Here is a 17,579-nt window from a genome sequence, read left to right as displayed (position 1 = left end):
CCCCCATGATGAGAATCTCGTGAAAGCCGAGAAGGACAAGTCCAGTAAGTACCTAGACTTGGCTCACGAGATAACCGCCATGTGGGATGTTGATTCGACGATCATTGTCCCGATAGTTGTTTCAGCGAACGGTCTAATAGCGAAGAGTCTCGACCAACATCTTGAGAGACTCTCGCTAGGTGGTTGGATCAAGGGCCAGATGCAGAAGGCGGTGATCTTGGACACGGCGCGGATAGTCCGCCGGTTCCTCTCTCTGCGGCCCTGACCACCGGTAGCTTGGGCCCTGCCCCGCTGCCGGCGGCACCCTAGGTTAGGTTTTTTTATAATGTGTTTATATGTATTTTTTATTGTTTTGTAAGTGTTTTTATATTTTACTTTTATATTCATATTGTAAAAAACCCTAGCTTAGAGAAGATAAATAAATAAAGGAATAATAATAATGAAAAGGTCATGGCTTTCATAGGTAGATTGTGGACTGTAAGTTAAAGATTTCAAATAGGAAAAATTGAGTTTTATTTAGGAAATCACAAAAGATACATCTTTGTAGGAAAGAAAAGAATAATAAAAGACGTTTATTCAAAGAGTTTGAACATAGGTACATAATAAAAGTACACAATAATGCTTACAAACTAATTGAAAGGGAAGGTGGCTCAGCTAATGTCTGTGCCAAAAGACTACGGGGCACAGCGGCCCTAAAGACTTCCAGCAACGGACGCTGTTATTCTGCCACCGCCGTATTTATATCTAGCTAAGGACAGTAGAAACATTTACACTATTACACATAGGACAGGATAGCAAAACCGAACAATGCGCAGTGGATCTTGAGTTATAAATCATTGGGGCAAGGTTGTATTTGACGACCGGTCTGGCCTAGTGGGTAGTGACCCTGCCTGCTAAGCCGATGGTCCTGGGTTCGAATCCCGGTAAGGGCATTTATTTGTGTGATGAACACTAATATTTGTTCCGGAGTCATGGATGTTTTCTATGTATATAAGTATGTATTTATCTATATAAGTATGTATATCGTCGCCTAGTACCCATAGTACAAGCTTTGCTTAGTTTGGGGCTAGGTTGATCTGTGTAAGATGTCCCCCAATATTTATTTATTATTTATTTTATTGTATAATCGTGGTCGCTCGGCAGGTGAGCGGCGTAGTCCGCGGCGCGCTGCGCGTGATCCTCGGGCGCAGCGTGCGCGCGCGCGGCTGCGCGCTGGCGCTGCTGCGCGAGCTGCTGGCCGCCGCGCCCGGCTGCCTCGCCGACCACGCCGCCCGGGTCATCCGCGCGCTCACGCCGGCGCTCACGTACGGTCCAAATGTCTCCAGGGCTGCCAGATCGTATAATTGTATACGAAACTCGTATAATCAAATTATTTTCGTATCCATGTCGTATAGTTGGTCAATCGGTATAATTGGATACGAAAAAAAACGTGGATATTTATTTCTGATAAGAAATGATTGAAAACTTGAAAAGGACTGAGTCTGCTATTACCTATATTCGATTGTTTAGTTCATGATAGCTTGACAATTTGCGGGCGTCCCTCTCTGTCACTCTTATTACGCCTTAATTGGAGTAAAAGAGAAAAACCCTCGCAATTTGCGAATTTCGGTCTTCGCGGTAAGACCCCGGTTTATAAAATATCGATTTAATATTAATCGATAGTTTTTTTTAAATTGAGTTCTCGTATAATGCAATCGAATTTCGTATAATTGCAGGCACTGGATCGTATAATCAAAAATTTTGTACTGGCAGCCCTGAATGTCTCACTAAACGTAGTCTGTGGCGCTTTACCGTTGCAGGCCTTTTGACTGATACTTTAATGCAGCGGTCGGTAACCTTTTAGTAGCCGAGGGCCTCATCCTTCGATCAACACGGGCTTCCGACACGTCGGAAGGGATAGGCCCAAGCGATATCTTGACATTCAAATTCTGCCATACATACAAAATCCAATCTGTAATGACGACACAAATACATAGAAAATGACACGTCAAAGACAAATCTTGCAAACCTCGATCTCTTTTTGTGTACGGACGAGTCACAAGTGTGACAACACGCACACTAACACATTTACGTCGAAGAATTTTATTGTATTCTGAGAGATGAGAAGTCGGATTTGTCGCTCGACCGATCCGCAATTTGTACTGGGCGAGCAAAATCGATAAATCCAGCAATTACATGAGACTAAAATATAATAATTGTGTTTAAATGTAATTAAACGTATGACATGTAAAAAAAAATATTACATGTGAAATGTAACACCTTATTTTTGTAAATTTGATGTCCCCGACCTATTTTTACAACAAAAAACCGAGCAATTAGGCATTTTTTCTGCTGCTGTGTTCACTCGCGCGTCTGGACTCGGTCTAGTTAAAAATCCGAGCGCAACTAGTTTTATTACCAGCACTAGATCAGTTGATCTTGTACCTAGGCAGAGGGGAAATAGTGCGAATGCCGCATCCCTTCCGTGTTGATCGAAGGCCTCATCTCATAGTAGTTCACAAAGTTGACGCGGGCCGCACTTTGTTAAGAGCCCGTCGACGTGCACACTAGCGCCCCTGCTAAATAATCGTGATTATTTAAATTTAACGAAATATATTTAAAAAAGGGGGCCGCTAAGTACCTTTTGAATACATCAAACTAGTTTCTATGTTGCTGGATTCGTCAAACTATGCGTCCAAAGTTAAAACGGCCGTTTTTGTTTTGAGTTCAGACATTGTCGTTTGTCAATATTGCGTACAAAATAGCCAGGGAGGCTCGCGGGCCGCAAGTGAGAGGTTCGCGGGCCGCCTGTTGCCGACCGCTGCTTTAATGAATGGTGTGTTTATACAGGGACAAGACCACAGCCTCGTCCATGAAGATCGAAACCCTAGTGTTCGTAGTCTGCTTAGTCCGCGGGCACTCGCCGGCGGCTATGCGCGCGCACGTGGCGGCGCTCATGCCGGCGGTGCTGGGCTGTGTGCACGACCCCTTCTACAAGGTCACCGCCGAGGCGCTGCGCGTGCTGCAGACGCTCGTCAAGGTCATGCGCCCGCTCGGTGAGTCCGGTACGAAACTATTCGTGTCTGCTTGCTTGAAAACCAAACCTCGGCCACCAAACGCACACTTTAAACGTGTACGCTCGAGGCTGACGTCGAAACCAACGCCATCATACGTTTAATTTATAATCATACCATTGTGTGGCGATTGGTGCCAGCGCCGAGCGTGCATTCCGTGGTTTTCGGGTTACAAGCTGTAGACACAGCGCCAGAATAGTCCGTCCGCTATATCTGACGCTCATGCTGTTGGTTCAGCTCCGTTTCCGTTAAGTCGGAACTTCCGTTGGTATTCGTCCGTTCCGTCCGTCCGTTATTCACATCCGTTTCTGTTCCGGTTCCGTTACTTTTGAAACGGAAGTTATATCGGATGTCAATGATTAGCGCGGCAGCGGGACATGAGCGATGTACATCTAAAACAAACAGGTTTATACCAGTCATTCGCTCATAGCCCTGCTTGCCACGTGCTGCAGTAATTAGATGTTCTGGTATATCCGTGTTTTTGAATTTAAAGTACTTATTCGTATGTGTTGTGTTGTGTAATGTATACCTACCGATAGTACTGACTCAGGCTCCGGTTCTGGTTCTGGTTCCGTTTTCGGTTCCGATTCCGTTTCTGGTTCCGATAAACTAAATTTAAAACATCTGGTTCCGCTTTCGGTTCCGATAAAACCACATCCGTTACATCCCTGGTTCTGACGCTGAAAATCCACGTCGTACGGCAATCTTGGGCAGTGGCAACGGCAATTTATGGGAACGATAAGCATATACAAGATCTCCCTGTCCCAATGGCTGCAAAAGCAAAGTGTAAACTAGATTTGTCCACGCAAACTGTGGTTTGTGTAGACAGGTCCGTGGTCCGTGATCTGTGGTCCGTGTACAGGATTGAAGGCAAAAAAATACCAGAATACCAAAATAAATACCAAAATTAAAAAAAAAATACCATATGCCATATATAAGCTTTCTAAAAAATGAGGCAAACCCGAAATATTTTAATCAAGGATTTTTGAGGCCAAAAGACGAAAATACGAAAGAAACGTCGGAGGTAAATCTTAAAACTTACATACGCGATTAAGTCCCGTTGTACAATTTAATAATAAGACGAAAGAGACTTCTGACTTTTTGATTTAATTGCAGAAACCGCTGAACACATCGAAGATTCAACAATCGAGCCGCCACCAGAAGAGTTGCAGCAGTTCATCCTGCCCATGTATGAGTGCACGCTCGTGCGGCTCCGGGCCACCGACATGGACCAAGAGGTCAAGGAGCGCGCCATCGCGACCTGCGGACAACTGCTGTGCCATTTCGGTGACTATTTACAGGTAAATAAGGTTTCTATTCATTTGATACATCTCGCCCATGTACGAGTGCACGCTCGTGCGGCTCCGGGCCACCGACATGGACCAAGAGGTCAAGGAGCGCGCCATCGCGACCTGCGGACAACTGCTGTGCCATTTCGGTGACTATTTACAGGTAAATAAGGTTTCTATTCATTTGATACATCTCGCCCATGTACGAGTGCACGCTCGTGCGGCTCCGGGCCACCGACATGGACCAAGAGGTCAAGGAGCGCGCCATCGCGACCTGCGGACAACTGCTGTGCCATTTCGGTGACTATTTACAGGTAAATAAGGTTTCTATTCATTTGATACATCTCGCCCATGTACGAGTGCACGCTCGTGCGGCTCCGGGCCACCGACATGGACCAAGAGGTCAAGGAGCGCGCCATCGCGACCTGCGGACAACTGCTGTGCCATTTCGGTGACTATTTACAGGTAAATAAGGTTTCTATTCATTTGATACATCTCGCCCATGTACGAGTGCACGCTCGTGCGGCTCCGGGCCACCGACATGGACCAAGAGGTCAAGGAGCGCGCCATCGCGACCTGCGGACAACTGCTGTGCCATTTCGGTGACTATTTACAGGTAAATAAGGTTTCTATTCATTTGATACATCTCGCCCATGTACGAGTGCACGCTCGTGCGGCTCCGGGCCACCGACATGGACCAAGAGGTCAAGGAGCGCGCCATCGCGACCTGCGGACAACTGCTGTGCCATTTCGGTGACTATTTACAGGTAAATAAGGTTTCTATTCATTTGATACATCTCGCCCATGTACGAGTGCACGCTCGTGCGGCTCCGGGCCACCGACATGGACCAAGAGGTCAAGGAGCGCGCCATCGCGACCTGCGGACAACTGCTGTGCCATTTCGGTGACTATTTACAGGTAAATAAGGTTTCTATTCATTTGATACATCTCGCCCATGTACGAATGCACGCTCGTGCGGCTCCGGGCCACCGACATGGACCAAGAGGTCAAGGAGCGCGCCATCGCGACCTGCGGACAACTGCTGTGCCATTTCGGTGACTATTTACAGCTAAATAAGGTTTCTATTCATTTGATCTCGCCCATGTACGAATGCACGCTCGTGCGGCTCCGGGTCACCGACATGGACCAAGAGGTCAAGGGGCGCGCCATCGCGACCTGCGGACAACTGCTGTGCCATTTCAGTGACTATTTACAGGTAAATAAGGTTTCTATTCATTTGATACATCTCGCCCATGTACGAATGCACGCTCGTGCGGCTCCGGGCCACCGACATGGACCAAGAGGTCAAGGAGCGCGCCATCGCGACCTGCGGACAACTGCTGTGCCATTTCGGTGACTATTTACAGGTAAATAAGGTTTCTATTCATTTGATACATCTCGCCCATGTACGAGTGCACGCTCGTGCGGCTCCGGGCCACCGACATGGACCAAGAGGTCAAGGAGCGCGCCATCGCGACCTGCGGACAACTGCTGTGCCATTTCGGTGACTATTTACAGGTAAATAAGGTTTCTATTCATTTGATACATCTCGCCCATGTACGAATGCACGCTCGTGCGGCTCCGGGCCACCGACATGGACCAAGAGGTCAAGGAGCGCGCCATCGCGACCTGCGGACAACTGCTGTGCCATTTCGGTGACTATTTACAGGTAAATAAGGTTTCTATTCATTTGATACATCTCGCCCATGTATGAATGCACGCTCGTGCGGCTCCGGGCCACCGACATGGACCAAGAGGTCAAGGAGCGCGCCATCGCGACCTGCGGACAACTGCTGTGCCATTTCGGTGACTATTTACAGGTAAATAAGGTTTCTATTCATTTGATACATCTCGCCCATGTACGAATGCACGCTCGTGCGGCTCCGGGCCACCGACATGGACCAAGAGGTCAAGGAGCGCGCCATCGCGACCTGCGGACAACTGCTGTGCCATTTCGGTGACTATTTACAGGTAAATAAGGTTTCTATTCATTTGATACATCTCGCCCATGTACGAATGCACGCTCGTGCGGCTCCGGGCCACCGACATGGACCAAGAGGTCAAGGAGCGCGCCATCGCGACCTGCGGACAACTGCTGTGCCATTTCGGTGACTATTTACAGGTAAATAAGGTTTCTATTCATTTGATACATCTCGCCCATGTACGAATGCACGCTCGTGCGGCTCCGGGCCACCGACATGGACCAAGAGGTCAAGGAGCGCGCCATCGCGACCTGCGGACAACTGCTGTGCCATTTCGGTGACTATTTACAGGTAAATAAGGTTTCTATTCATTTGATACATCTCGTCCATGTACGAATGCACGCTCGTGCGGCTCCGGGTCACCGACATGGACCAAGAGGTCAAGGGGCGCGCCATCGCGACCTGCAGACAACTGCTGTGCCATTTCGGTGACTATTTACAGCTAAATAAGGTTTCTATTCATTTGATCTCGCCCATGTACGAATGCACGCTCGTGCGGCTCCGGGTCACCGACATGGACCAAGAGGTCAAGGGGCGCGCCATCGCGACCTGCGGACAACTGCTGTGCCATTTCAGTGACTATTTACAGGTAAATAAGGTTTCTATTCATTTGAATACATCTCGCTCATGTATGTACGAGTGAATATAGACCAAGAAGTTAAAAAACGCGCCATCGCGACCTGCGGACAACTGCTGTTCCATTTTGGTCACTATATACAGGTCAAGAAGTCATCTATTCATTTAGTCTGCCCATGTATATGTGCACCCTCGTGAGGCTTCTGGAAATGTAAATGGAACAATAGCTGCTGTGCTATTTTGGTGATTATTTGCTGGCTATACAAGGCATATATTCATATGTCATTCATATTATTATTTTTCTTTTGTTTTAGAATGAGCTTCCCGTATGTTTGCCAATATTCTTGGAACGCCTACGCAACGAAATTACGCGCCTAACTACAGTAAAGGCTTTAACGAAAGTGGCTGCGTCTCCGTTGAGAATTGACTTGAGGCCTATCTTGGTACGTATTTAACATGTTTTTTTAAATACCTACCCCATCACATCGGGACCCGTCCCAATTTCTCGACTATATGCCATCTTAGAAAGACAAGGCGTCTTTGTCTAATGTAAGGGTGAGCAGTATATGCTTGCACCTCCTATATAGCAGAACAAAACATAGAGACCGTGCGTGTTGCAGGGTCTGCCAACTTTTGACCTGAATTGAAACCTTTCATCAATTAACTCTTATAAGTAGGTACCCCTATAGTTCACACACGCTTGAAAAACTACAACTTGCTGATTTATTAAACTTTTCAGTCCGAAGCTGTGCCGATTCTAGGATCCTTCCTAAGGAAGAACCAGAGGGCACTGAAATTATCGACACTGGTGTTACTGGATACACTGGTGCAAAACTACAGCAACGATATCAGCATAGAACTTCTTGCAAAGGTGAGTAACAATACAAATTTTGTGCGGAGGGTATCTTCTTATATTCGTATGTCTGTAGACAGGTAGACACGCAAGACAGAGCTTCATGGAACTAAAATAGACACCCTAGTTCCCTAGTAAATTCGTTCGATCCTGTCCCATTTCTACTGCAGAGTCAAAATAAATAAAAAAGCGTGTATAATTTTTTTTAATTTTTTTGTTACATGTTTATAAAAGCTTCATAATCTTCATGTATGTAATGCTAAATGCTGTGAATGTTAGATGAGACTGTATTTATAGCTGAAAACCTCATAACATCAAATTTTTAAAATATGTATCCGAATTAAATCTTGAGGTGTGGACCGCCCTGAGAATAGAAACATTTCTTTTGCATATGGTGCATGACTTGCGTGGTAGCTGGCGGATTTTGAGGTTCGGGCTAAATGTTTGAATCGCTGGACTTTCATACTAATTTTCATGTTATTTTTAACCCGCGCAAATGTCTTTATCAGGTGACAGTTCAAAAATGGCAATCGAATGTCCGTCTTGCTGATTGAAAATAGAACACACGTTTAAAGTACTGTATGTTATGTGGGAGAAGTAAAGGGTTAATATGCGTAGGGTCGATGTGGTCCAGCATGTAGTATAATGTGAGGTGAGCGGCGCAGGTGCTGGTGGAGGTGCCGCCGCTGGTGTGCGAGGCGGACCTGCACTGCGCGCAGACGGCGCTGACGCTGGTGCGCGGCGCGTGCCTGCGCTGCCCGGCCGCGCTCACCGCCGACGCGCGCGCCGCGCTCACGCCCAACATCCTCGCGCTCGCCAAGTCCCCGCTGCTGCAAGGTTAGATGTGGTCCAGCATGTAGTATAATGTGAGGTGAGCGGCGCAGGTGCTGGTGGAGGTGCCGCCGCTGGTGTGCGAGGCGGACCTGCACTGCGCGCAGACGGCGCTGACGCTGGTGCGCGGCGCGTGCCTGCGCTGCCCGGCCGCGCTCACCGCCGACGCGCGCGCCGCGCTCACGCCCAACATCCTCGCGCTCGCCAAGTCCCCGCTGCTGCAAGGTTAGCGACCTGTAGCTAGTCTGATACGTCCGCGTAGTCTGCCGACTAATAGGGATGATGACACATGTTGAATTTTATAACAAAATCTAGTAAAATAGATAGCAAACGAGCAATTTATCACAATAATGTGGATATTAAAATAAAATATTGAATAATCACAAAAATACAGGACCTGAAAGTTGCAAAATTTAAGTTTTTTTTAACTTCCAAAAACGATAAAAGTAAGGGTACCATTCGATTCCTTACAATTCATCCAAAAAAATATTGTATAGCAACTATATACATAAACGCAATATTTCACCGACAAAAACGCAATTTTCTTGTTTTGTCCATACTACAAGATGGGCGATGACGTCACGGCCCCTGGCCGTTTTGTATAGGGCGTTTCGCGAGTGAAGTGCGACTGTCGGCCTTTGACTACAATTTCTGACTTTTGTGTTACTTTAATGCAATGGGTCCCATATAGACATTTGATCCTAAAAACAAACCCGATCGATTGATACCATAAATGAAAATTAGTCATGTAGCCTATTATTGACCGCGACTCCGACGACGAGTATTTGGATAGATTACGGTTCATTTACTGGCTGAGAAAGAAATGGTAGGTATGGGGGGTGGTTTGTTCAAAAATTTATCGTACTATACGTGGTTAACGGCTCCACCGTAGCTGTCCAAACACATTGTATAACATACTTTAGGAAGTCTGGTCCAATTTGATTTGCGCGGTAAGTTAGCTAAGTGAGTCTTGTTTTAACAGGATTATTTTTGAAGCCGTTTTTTTATTACCACTGTCATAATAAATTAAGAAACCCCACAGTAAATAGTATTTTATGCAACCGTTGTTTAAGAGGGGTCAAAAAAGGCGAGTGGCGTGAGTAACAATTTGAGGCGAAGCCGAAAATTGTTAATAAAGACGCCACGAGTATTTTTTGACTCAGTTAAACAACGTTGCATACAATACTTTTTCTACGACCAAACACTTACTTTGATATAAAATTGTAAATTTAACAAATATTTTTCATGTCATCTAGTGGACTTCTACCTACGGTATCTACCTGTTTTTAGTGATTCTTGTGCTATTACTGATATTTCTTCAAGCGTAGACACTAAGTTTTTGTCTTCATCCATTTTAACTTGAAAGACGCACTGTTTTTTAACACAAAAGTTAAGTTTTCATTTGACAGGCATAATAGTATTCATATTCAAGATTCACAATATTCAAGAAGTAGCAAACAATGGAGGGTACGAGCGGGAAAAGAATGAATGAAATTAAAAAAAAAATGTCTATGGTTCACTTATTTGTCAGATATGACATTTACACCCATAAGCGAGAGCGAGAAAGATATATTTCTTTCTCGCTCTCATTTATGGGTGCGACGAACCAAGGTCGCGTTGCGGTGCGACAGTGTGTGACTACTATAAAGTTGGCAACAATGTATTTTTTAAGTGGCCATTACACGAAATATTGTAAAAGAGCCAAAAAGATACTGCGTGTATGCACAAATGCTTTTTTAGGGAATAGACTAAAGACTTGACAACTTTAAGATAGGGTTTTAAAGATGTGTGCACGACCCTTTAAATGACAAATAAAAGTACGGGAGTAGAAAAAAATATTTATTAAACCAACACAATAATAACAGCATAGGTAGCATAGGATCCACAGCGCAGGCTTCGAAATTAAGAAATGCATTAATGGAATTAAGAAATGGATTTAAAGAGCGGAGTTATTTTCTGTTTCCGCCTGCTTCAGCACTTACTAGACTCTCATCTCCGTCCCCAAAATGACGGGTGTATAGCTTAATTATCTACTCGTAGATACAGATATAGATAACTCTGTAGATGTCCACCTGACAAACTCAGGGCACAAAATTGTCTTAAACTACACATTTTACACAATAAATATATGATCTATGTTTTGCGCAGGTGGTGCTCTAAAGGCGATGCTGGGCGTGCTGAGTGCCCTCGTGTCGGCGGACGTGGCGGGCTGCTCGCGGCGCGAGCTGCTGGCGCTGCTGGTGGCGCCCGTGCACCGAGTGCACGACCACAACGCGACCGCGCACCATATTAAACAGGTGACGCTAATTAGTACATTATTGTCGAGGTCCGGAAGTAGCTACTTGCTGGCTGAGGATTCGTTTTAAACGGACGACCTTGGGAGTCCGTTTAATTGAATCCGAAGCCAGCAAGTAGCCTTCCAGCCGAGTCATATATAGTGCTTTTCTCAAAAATGGTGCAAGAAATAGAAATTATTTACCGGAGCAACGGTCTATTTATCACTGAAAAAAGTAAAACCATTGAAAATATTTGCTTAGCCGCCTTAAAAAAAAAAGAAGTGTATTTTTCTGCTGAAAATACGCCAACCTATTTGAGACACCAGTCGCGGTACCAACATTATAATAATAAGTGCTGATCATCTGTTTGGCTGTTTAATTGGACCTATGCCTTCATTTGATATGGCCATTTCAACTTTTAAAAAGTTTGGAACTCGTTAAATAATGGAATTTGTATGTTTGTTTGGAGTCCCGAAATCGAGACTGCAATGTTTTTAACTTTTTAATTTTTTGACTGATCATAAACTACGCACTTCGCGACCAATTTTTTAACCGGCAACGTCGACTTAGCCGTCCATTTTTGAGAAAAGGTTATTTGAATACTAGACAAATCAGTTTCTTTTTTCGAACTGTCAAAACGATTTTGCTACTATGGAATTTATATGAAAGACTAGCATGTGACGTCACGATCAAACTACCTACTCTTTATAGTTTTATACTGGTTTTAAAATAGAAATTGTGTCTAAAAATAACTCTATTAATCTTCTGGTGCTTTATTTCATGCATGGTGAAAAATAATTTATTTTAAACACAGTCAAATACCCTATTATCCGATCTGTACTGCTGCTCTTGCCCTGGATTGTGGCTCCTTTAGCTTTGGACGCAACACCTGACTTACAACGAACCAGCGGAGAAGCTTAGTCGCTTTGGTCTCCTTGAATGAACACATTATATGCAAAGTCAACAATACGAATTTCCATAGAGAGTGGCGTTGTATTCAGACAAGGGGTCATCCACATATTACATCACACGGGGGGGTCATGTACGACGCCCAATGTCAAACAAATAATAAGTCCTAAGCGCAAGTTAGTGTCGATCATCGACTAGGAATCCTCTAGACTGAGTTTAGAGCAATTATTTCATGAAACCGATGCTGCCAAAAATAAGGGGGTGCGGGGGGACGAGGTGAGCGAATCCCGTGCCGTGATTGGTCCGTTCAAAGACACGGACCAATCACGGCACGAAGATGGAGTAAAACTACCGTATAAGTGGCAGAGGGGGTAGCGTTACTATGCTCAGTCTAGAGGATGTCTTGTCTGTGGTGTCGATCAAGGCAAATTCATGCTGATTGCTCATTCGCCTTTTGAAGCCTTGATAAAGCGTCTCGTCTAGTTTGGACCAAGTTTTTTTTGGCTTCGGATCTAACCAAAATTTTCGTCACAGGCATTCCACTCGCTGGCGAAGTGCGTAGCAGCCGTGGTAACGGAAGGCGGCGCGGACGCGCTAGACGTGGTGCGCGGGTTCCTGCGCGACGCCACGCAGCCTCCCTCGGACGCGCACCACATGTTCGCGCTGCTGGCCGTCGCTGAAATCGGCCGACATCTGTGAGTCTCCCCTTCATATACAATCATCCTTCAGCTTTAGCTAAAATTATAAAGCGTACACGGAAGAGTACGAGTATTGCGACATACAGAGGATTACGACCCGGTTATTTTTCCATAGAGAAACAATGATTTATAACTCAAAATAGGTTATAGGCGTTCCAAAATTGAAGCTCTTACCTTGTGACAAATTGGACAAGTTGCCTTTAGTCGCGGGAGGAAAAGTGAGAAATGTGCACGTGCTGACGAGCTCCCGCACACCGAAAGAGAAAGAGATCACCTTATGTTTAACAACGAGTGTGATAAAGATAGATGGATTGAGAAAATTAATCAAAAATAACAGATTTCTTCGTAGGCACAGAAATAAAATATGGAAGTATTTTTTGTGCTCCTCAAGTATGAGTATAACCTATCTATGGTTATAATATCATTGTAGAGAAATACATATAAGTAAAGAAAGAGCGGTAACTCCATACATCAGTTTCCTTACCAAAACGCGAGTTATTTCGCTTACCACGGTACACGGTCTTTACCAAAGGACATTTCCAGGTACTTTACTTACCTATTTCACGGAAACCGTTCTCCAGTTTCTTTTTTTAATACCACGTCGATGGCAAATACCCGCCAGATAGTAAGCAGTCATCGTAGCCTATGGACGCTTGCCACTCATTTTAACCTGTCATATCCCAAGGGCTCAAATAGGAGCCGTAAATAAATTTTCCAGATTTCCCACGATATTCAAAATTTCAACTCCCACGGCTCAAATGTGAGCCATACTGGGAGACAACGACAAAATTAGTTTTCGGGTCGCGGGATCGGACAAGTTAAATATTTATCTTACTTTTGTCAGAGATCTAAGCTCCATCCCGAATCTGAAGGAAGTCCTCCTGGCCTCTTTCGCCCCATCATCCGAGGAAGTGAAGTCGGCAGCTAGCTACGCCCTGGGGTCGGTGGCCGTCGGGAACCTGCCCGAGTTCCTGCCATTCATACTGAGGGAGATCGACGCGCAGCCGAAACGACAATATTTACTTCTGCATTCGCTTAGAGAGGTCGGTTAAATGGCATCAGAAAACGCCATTTAGAAAACATTACCCTGTTCCGTACAACAGACTTCTTTATACCAGTGTCAACGATTAAATATGCCCCAATGACATCCGTAGACCGTAAACGAAAATTTTCGACTCTTAAATGAAGCCTAAATTATGATTTGTTTTCAAAATGACGGGCGATTTTCTGAGCCTTGTATAAGACCATAGAGAAAAAAATACATAGGGTGCTCTCTCCATACATCAGTTTTAGTACCAAAAAGACTATTAGCATCTAGCATCGAGTAGCGGAACTATCAGTACTGCTACTTGACAATAGATGTAGCCACCGACCGGAAAGTCTTATGCTATTGAGATAAGACTTTCCGGTTGGTGCTACATCTATTGTCAAGTAGCAGTACAGATAGTTCCGCTACTCGATGCTAGATGTAGACACTGAAATTAATAGTCTGAACTGATGTATGGAGTGAGCACTCTATGTATTTTTTTCTCTATGATAAGACATAAATATTTATGTATGTTGAAGCGTCGACTTAATTGAAGATCTACTGTGTGGCAATCTCAATCTTACAAGTGTTACTTTTTCAGATTATCTCGTGCGAATCATGTACACCAGAAGGCGTGGAAGCGCTCAGACCATTCATACCCGAAATCTGGGTACAGCTGTCGAAACACTGCCAATGTGCGGAGGAAGGATCTCGTAATGTAGTAAGTATATCATACTTGCAAATTATACATACTTTTAATAATTTGACGAACATTAAGATTAACTTAAACCTCTAGACAAGTCATTAAGTTTAACATTGGGTCAATGTATAATGCGTATATTTTTCTCTTACAGGTCGCTGAATGTTTAGGAAAATTGTGTCTTTTAGAGCCTCAAGAATTACTGCCGCATCTCAAGGAGTTCCTTCAGTCGCCTGAACCACTCACGAGAACAACGGCCGTCACTGCTGTCAAATTCACAATCTCAGATCAGGTATTTATCAAAAGAGTCCATAATACGATATAATAGTGACACGTATTTATAATTCTCATGCGTCAAAATACAACCTGCCTGTAAATTTTACTCTATTACCCCTAGATTTTTGTCTTACTACCATTTCAAAAAATGCAGTACATAAATCATAAACAATAACCTATTTTTAAAACTTACGCTTAAAAAACAACCAATGCCAACTTAACCATTGTTTTCTCGCCGAAGCGAAACAAGGCAAATTTGTAGTGTTAGATTAATCTTATTTAAACTCAGCTGCAGAGACGTCCGACTCCTCTGCATAAAAGTTTGTTAGCGGGTAGAATGAAGAACAACTAGTTGCTAGGGCGCCTAGGGCTCCTTTTTGCGTTACCAGTGGTGAGCTTACTTTTGCGTTTACAAATCCTGCTAGAATTATATTAGAAAGAAAGAAAGAAAGAGTTATTTGTACAACAAGAGATCAAAGTGTGATATTTCTTCGAGTGCTTATTTTGAGTCCCGTGCAAGCGAAAGAATCTTGAGCGTAGTAAGGGACTGCTACGGGTTGGCGGTGAGAATAAATGAAACTGTAGTTTTTAAAATAACGAACTGAATTTATTCTCCCTTAACTTCCGCCGCAAGCACACGAATACGTCGTAGGGTAGGGTACGTTCTAGGCCGGTACTGATTTTGCTCCGAGGACAGTTCCACCACGCAAGTACTCCCCTGAAGCTGCCGGAGCCACTGCGGGTTGGGAGACGGAGACGGACGAGCTGAGGGACGTCAGCTGGGGCCGCTCAGGAACTGCCGGACCGGTCTTCTCGGCTACGGTTCTAGCCGTAACTAGGCTCCCTGGAATTTATTTCCATTGTGTGAAGAAAAGTTCTTAATATGTCTCCGCTGACTGTACCCGGCACGGCAAGAAACAAAGCAAGAAGCAGTACTGCGTGATGATGATGGTGAAAGTTTGGTGATGTGCGGAATGGTACAGTCAGACGGAGTTTACACTTAGCACTGATGTTAAATTTAAAATAACAAGTTATAAAACAAAACTGAGTATAGGATCTAACGGTCAAATTTTGAATTTAATAATTACTGGAAATTAAATTAACTTATAGACTTTAAAGAAACACAATTTAGCAATTAAACAAGATGTAATAAGAGTGAAATGTATGCAAGAGTACTAGAATTAAGTGGCAAGAAAAATCACAAAAAGAAGTAGCATAGCGAAATAGCCGTTACAAATAACATTTAAATCTACCTGCTTAGAATAAGCATAAGAAATGTTCAACACTTACCCAAAGGGGATTTCAAAACTGAATTTAATAAATTAGTACTGAACGAGTACAGATTTAAGAAAAACGAATATATATTATTCGTATTTAAAACTCGCCGGCTACGTCTAAAGTCGCTTGCGCGGAGGCAAAGCGAACGTGCGCCGGCTTCGAAAGCTAGATCTCTCTGGCCGCAGCGCTGGCGAGTGGGCCGCCGCGGGAGCAGGGCGCGGGGCGGGGAACGCCAACAGCCGGTTACTTCGAAACAAAGGAATGTTGCGCGAAGTACAGTGCGTCGCAGAAAAGAGGAAACAAACTGAGACTTGATACTAAGTATTTATATAGCCTTAACGTATTTTAATTTTAGTGTATTTTAGGTAAGTGTTTTATTATAATAAGGTATTTATTTTATTATTAGGATATTAGTTATTTAATAACTTAATTTAACCAAGGTTACGTAACGTTTTTACGTTACAATACCCCGGCGCGTGGTCAAGGATTTTAGGTCATCTAAATGAAATAAAATCCGCAGAACTAAGCACTTGTTAAAACACTTCCATAAATCTTCATTCATACTTCACGCTTGCATAAAATACATTAGTAACTATTTGTCCAATTTGGTCAAGAATAAGATTACTAACGCATAATTACAAAATAAAAATTAGGTAACCCGTTACATGAACTTGAAACCTTACATGTGCTTTTGCTTAAAGGTGGTAGCACGCATTAAACTAAAAAACTAAATTGAAACAATAACCCCCCATATAACTAACGAGGAGACTATAAGTAAGTAACGAAAAAAAACGTATTATTTATTGAGACCAACTAATTTGAGGTCCTTTATATGCCAGGAGCCTAAATCTTTACCTGACAAATCTTGCAAGACATAAACTAATGCAGACTTCTTGGTAACAATTTTAGCTTTGATAAATTTTGGGGCCAATTTCTTCGTAAACTGTTTACCCTTATCGCTTAAGAAGTAAGCGCGCTTCATTACAATGTCACCAACGTTAAATTCAGCAGGCTTACGTCTGGTATTATAATGAGACGAGTTCTTGACGTGAGCGTGCCACAGCCTACGTTGTACATCGTCAAATAAGGAGGACATAACACCTAAATTCTCTGCATATATGTCACGCGGTAGGAACAACACCTCATCTCCGAGGTCGTTATCTGTATAGTGTGTTCCACAAGGTACTAACTCGCGACCAAACACTAAAAATGCAGGGGTTCTATTAGTTACCTCATTAACAGAGCTATTTATGGCAAACTGGATCCGTGGAATAAACACGTCCCAGGACCTATGGTCATCCTCAACAAAGGTGGCAATACACGTAATAATTGTGCGATTGTAGCGCTCCACTAGATTTACTTGTGGTGTGTATCTAGGACTATAGAACACGTTAGGGACATTAAAAGACTTAAAGAAATTGTCCATTACTTTCCCAGTAAATTGCGTGCCATTGTCCATTAACACCGTCTGTGGAACACCATGCACAAGAAATACTGACTCTTCCAAAATTTTGACTATTATATCCGCAGTAGCCTGTTTAATCGGGAAAATTAAACAATATTTGGAGAAGCAACATGTAACGACAAATATATAGTTGTTTCTTCCCCTAGTTGTTGGCAATGGACCCATCAAATCGATTGAAATCATCTGGAACGGACGTGAGCATTGTTTCGGCCTCCCCATTTCCCCTAAGGTTTGATGGTTCTGAGCCTTATACGACAAACACTTATCGCACGTTCCGATGAATTTGACGACATCCTGATACATGCCTGGCCAGTAATAGCGCAAAGCAAGTCTACGGTATGTTTTAAATATGCCCATATGTCCCGC

At 43.8% G+C, this 17,579-nt stretch overlaps 1 protein-coding gene across 2 annotated transcripts in view; it reads left to right on the top strand.

Moving 5' to 3' along the window:
* LOC134647259 (cullin-associated NEDD8-dissociated protein 1) overlaps positions 1-17,579 on the top strand; it is a 35,646-nt gene that overhangs the window by 9,628 nt on the left and 8,439 nt on the right. The window contains exons 10-20 of one of the 2 annotated variants that reach the window (XM_063501534.1): positions 1,144-1,304; positions 2,830-3,044; positions 4,170-4,354; positions 7,215-7,343; positions 7,640-7,771; positions 8,419-8,590; positions 10,733-10,881; positions 12,304-12,464; positions 13,312-13,510; positions 14,096-14,215; positions 14,349-14,486. In XM_063501534.1, the coding sequence (XP_063357604.1) occupies positions 1,144-1,304; positions 2,830-3,044; positions 4,170-4,354; positions 7,215-7,343; positions 7,640-7,771; positions 8,419-8,590; positions 10,733-10,881; positions 12,304-12,464; positions 13,312-13,510; positions 14,096-14,215; positions 14,349-14,486 (1,761 nt within the window). The remainder of the gene's footprint in view (positions 1-1,143; positions 1,305-2,829; positions 3,045-4,169; positions 4,355-7,214; positions 7,344-7,639; positions 7,772-8,418; positions 8,591-10,732; positions 10,882-12,303; positions 12,465-13,311; positions 13,511-14,095; positions 14,216-14,348; positions 14,487-17,579) is intronic. The other variant, XM_063501535.1, reaches the window with a different exon arrangement.

The sequence above is a fragment of the Cydia amplana genome, chromosome 4 (assembly GCF_948474715.1).
Source record: "Cydia amplana chromosome 4, ilCydAmpl1.1, whole genome shotgun sequence".
NCBI classification, from domain to species: Eukaryota; Metazoa; Arthropoda; class Insecta; order Lepidoptera; family Tortricidae; genus Cydia; species Cydia amplana.
Note: the sequence above shows the minus strand (reverse complement) of the source record. Positions and strands in the feature narration are given on the sequence as shown.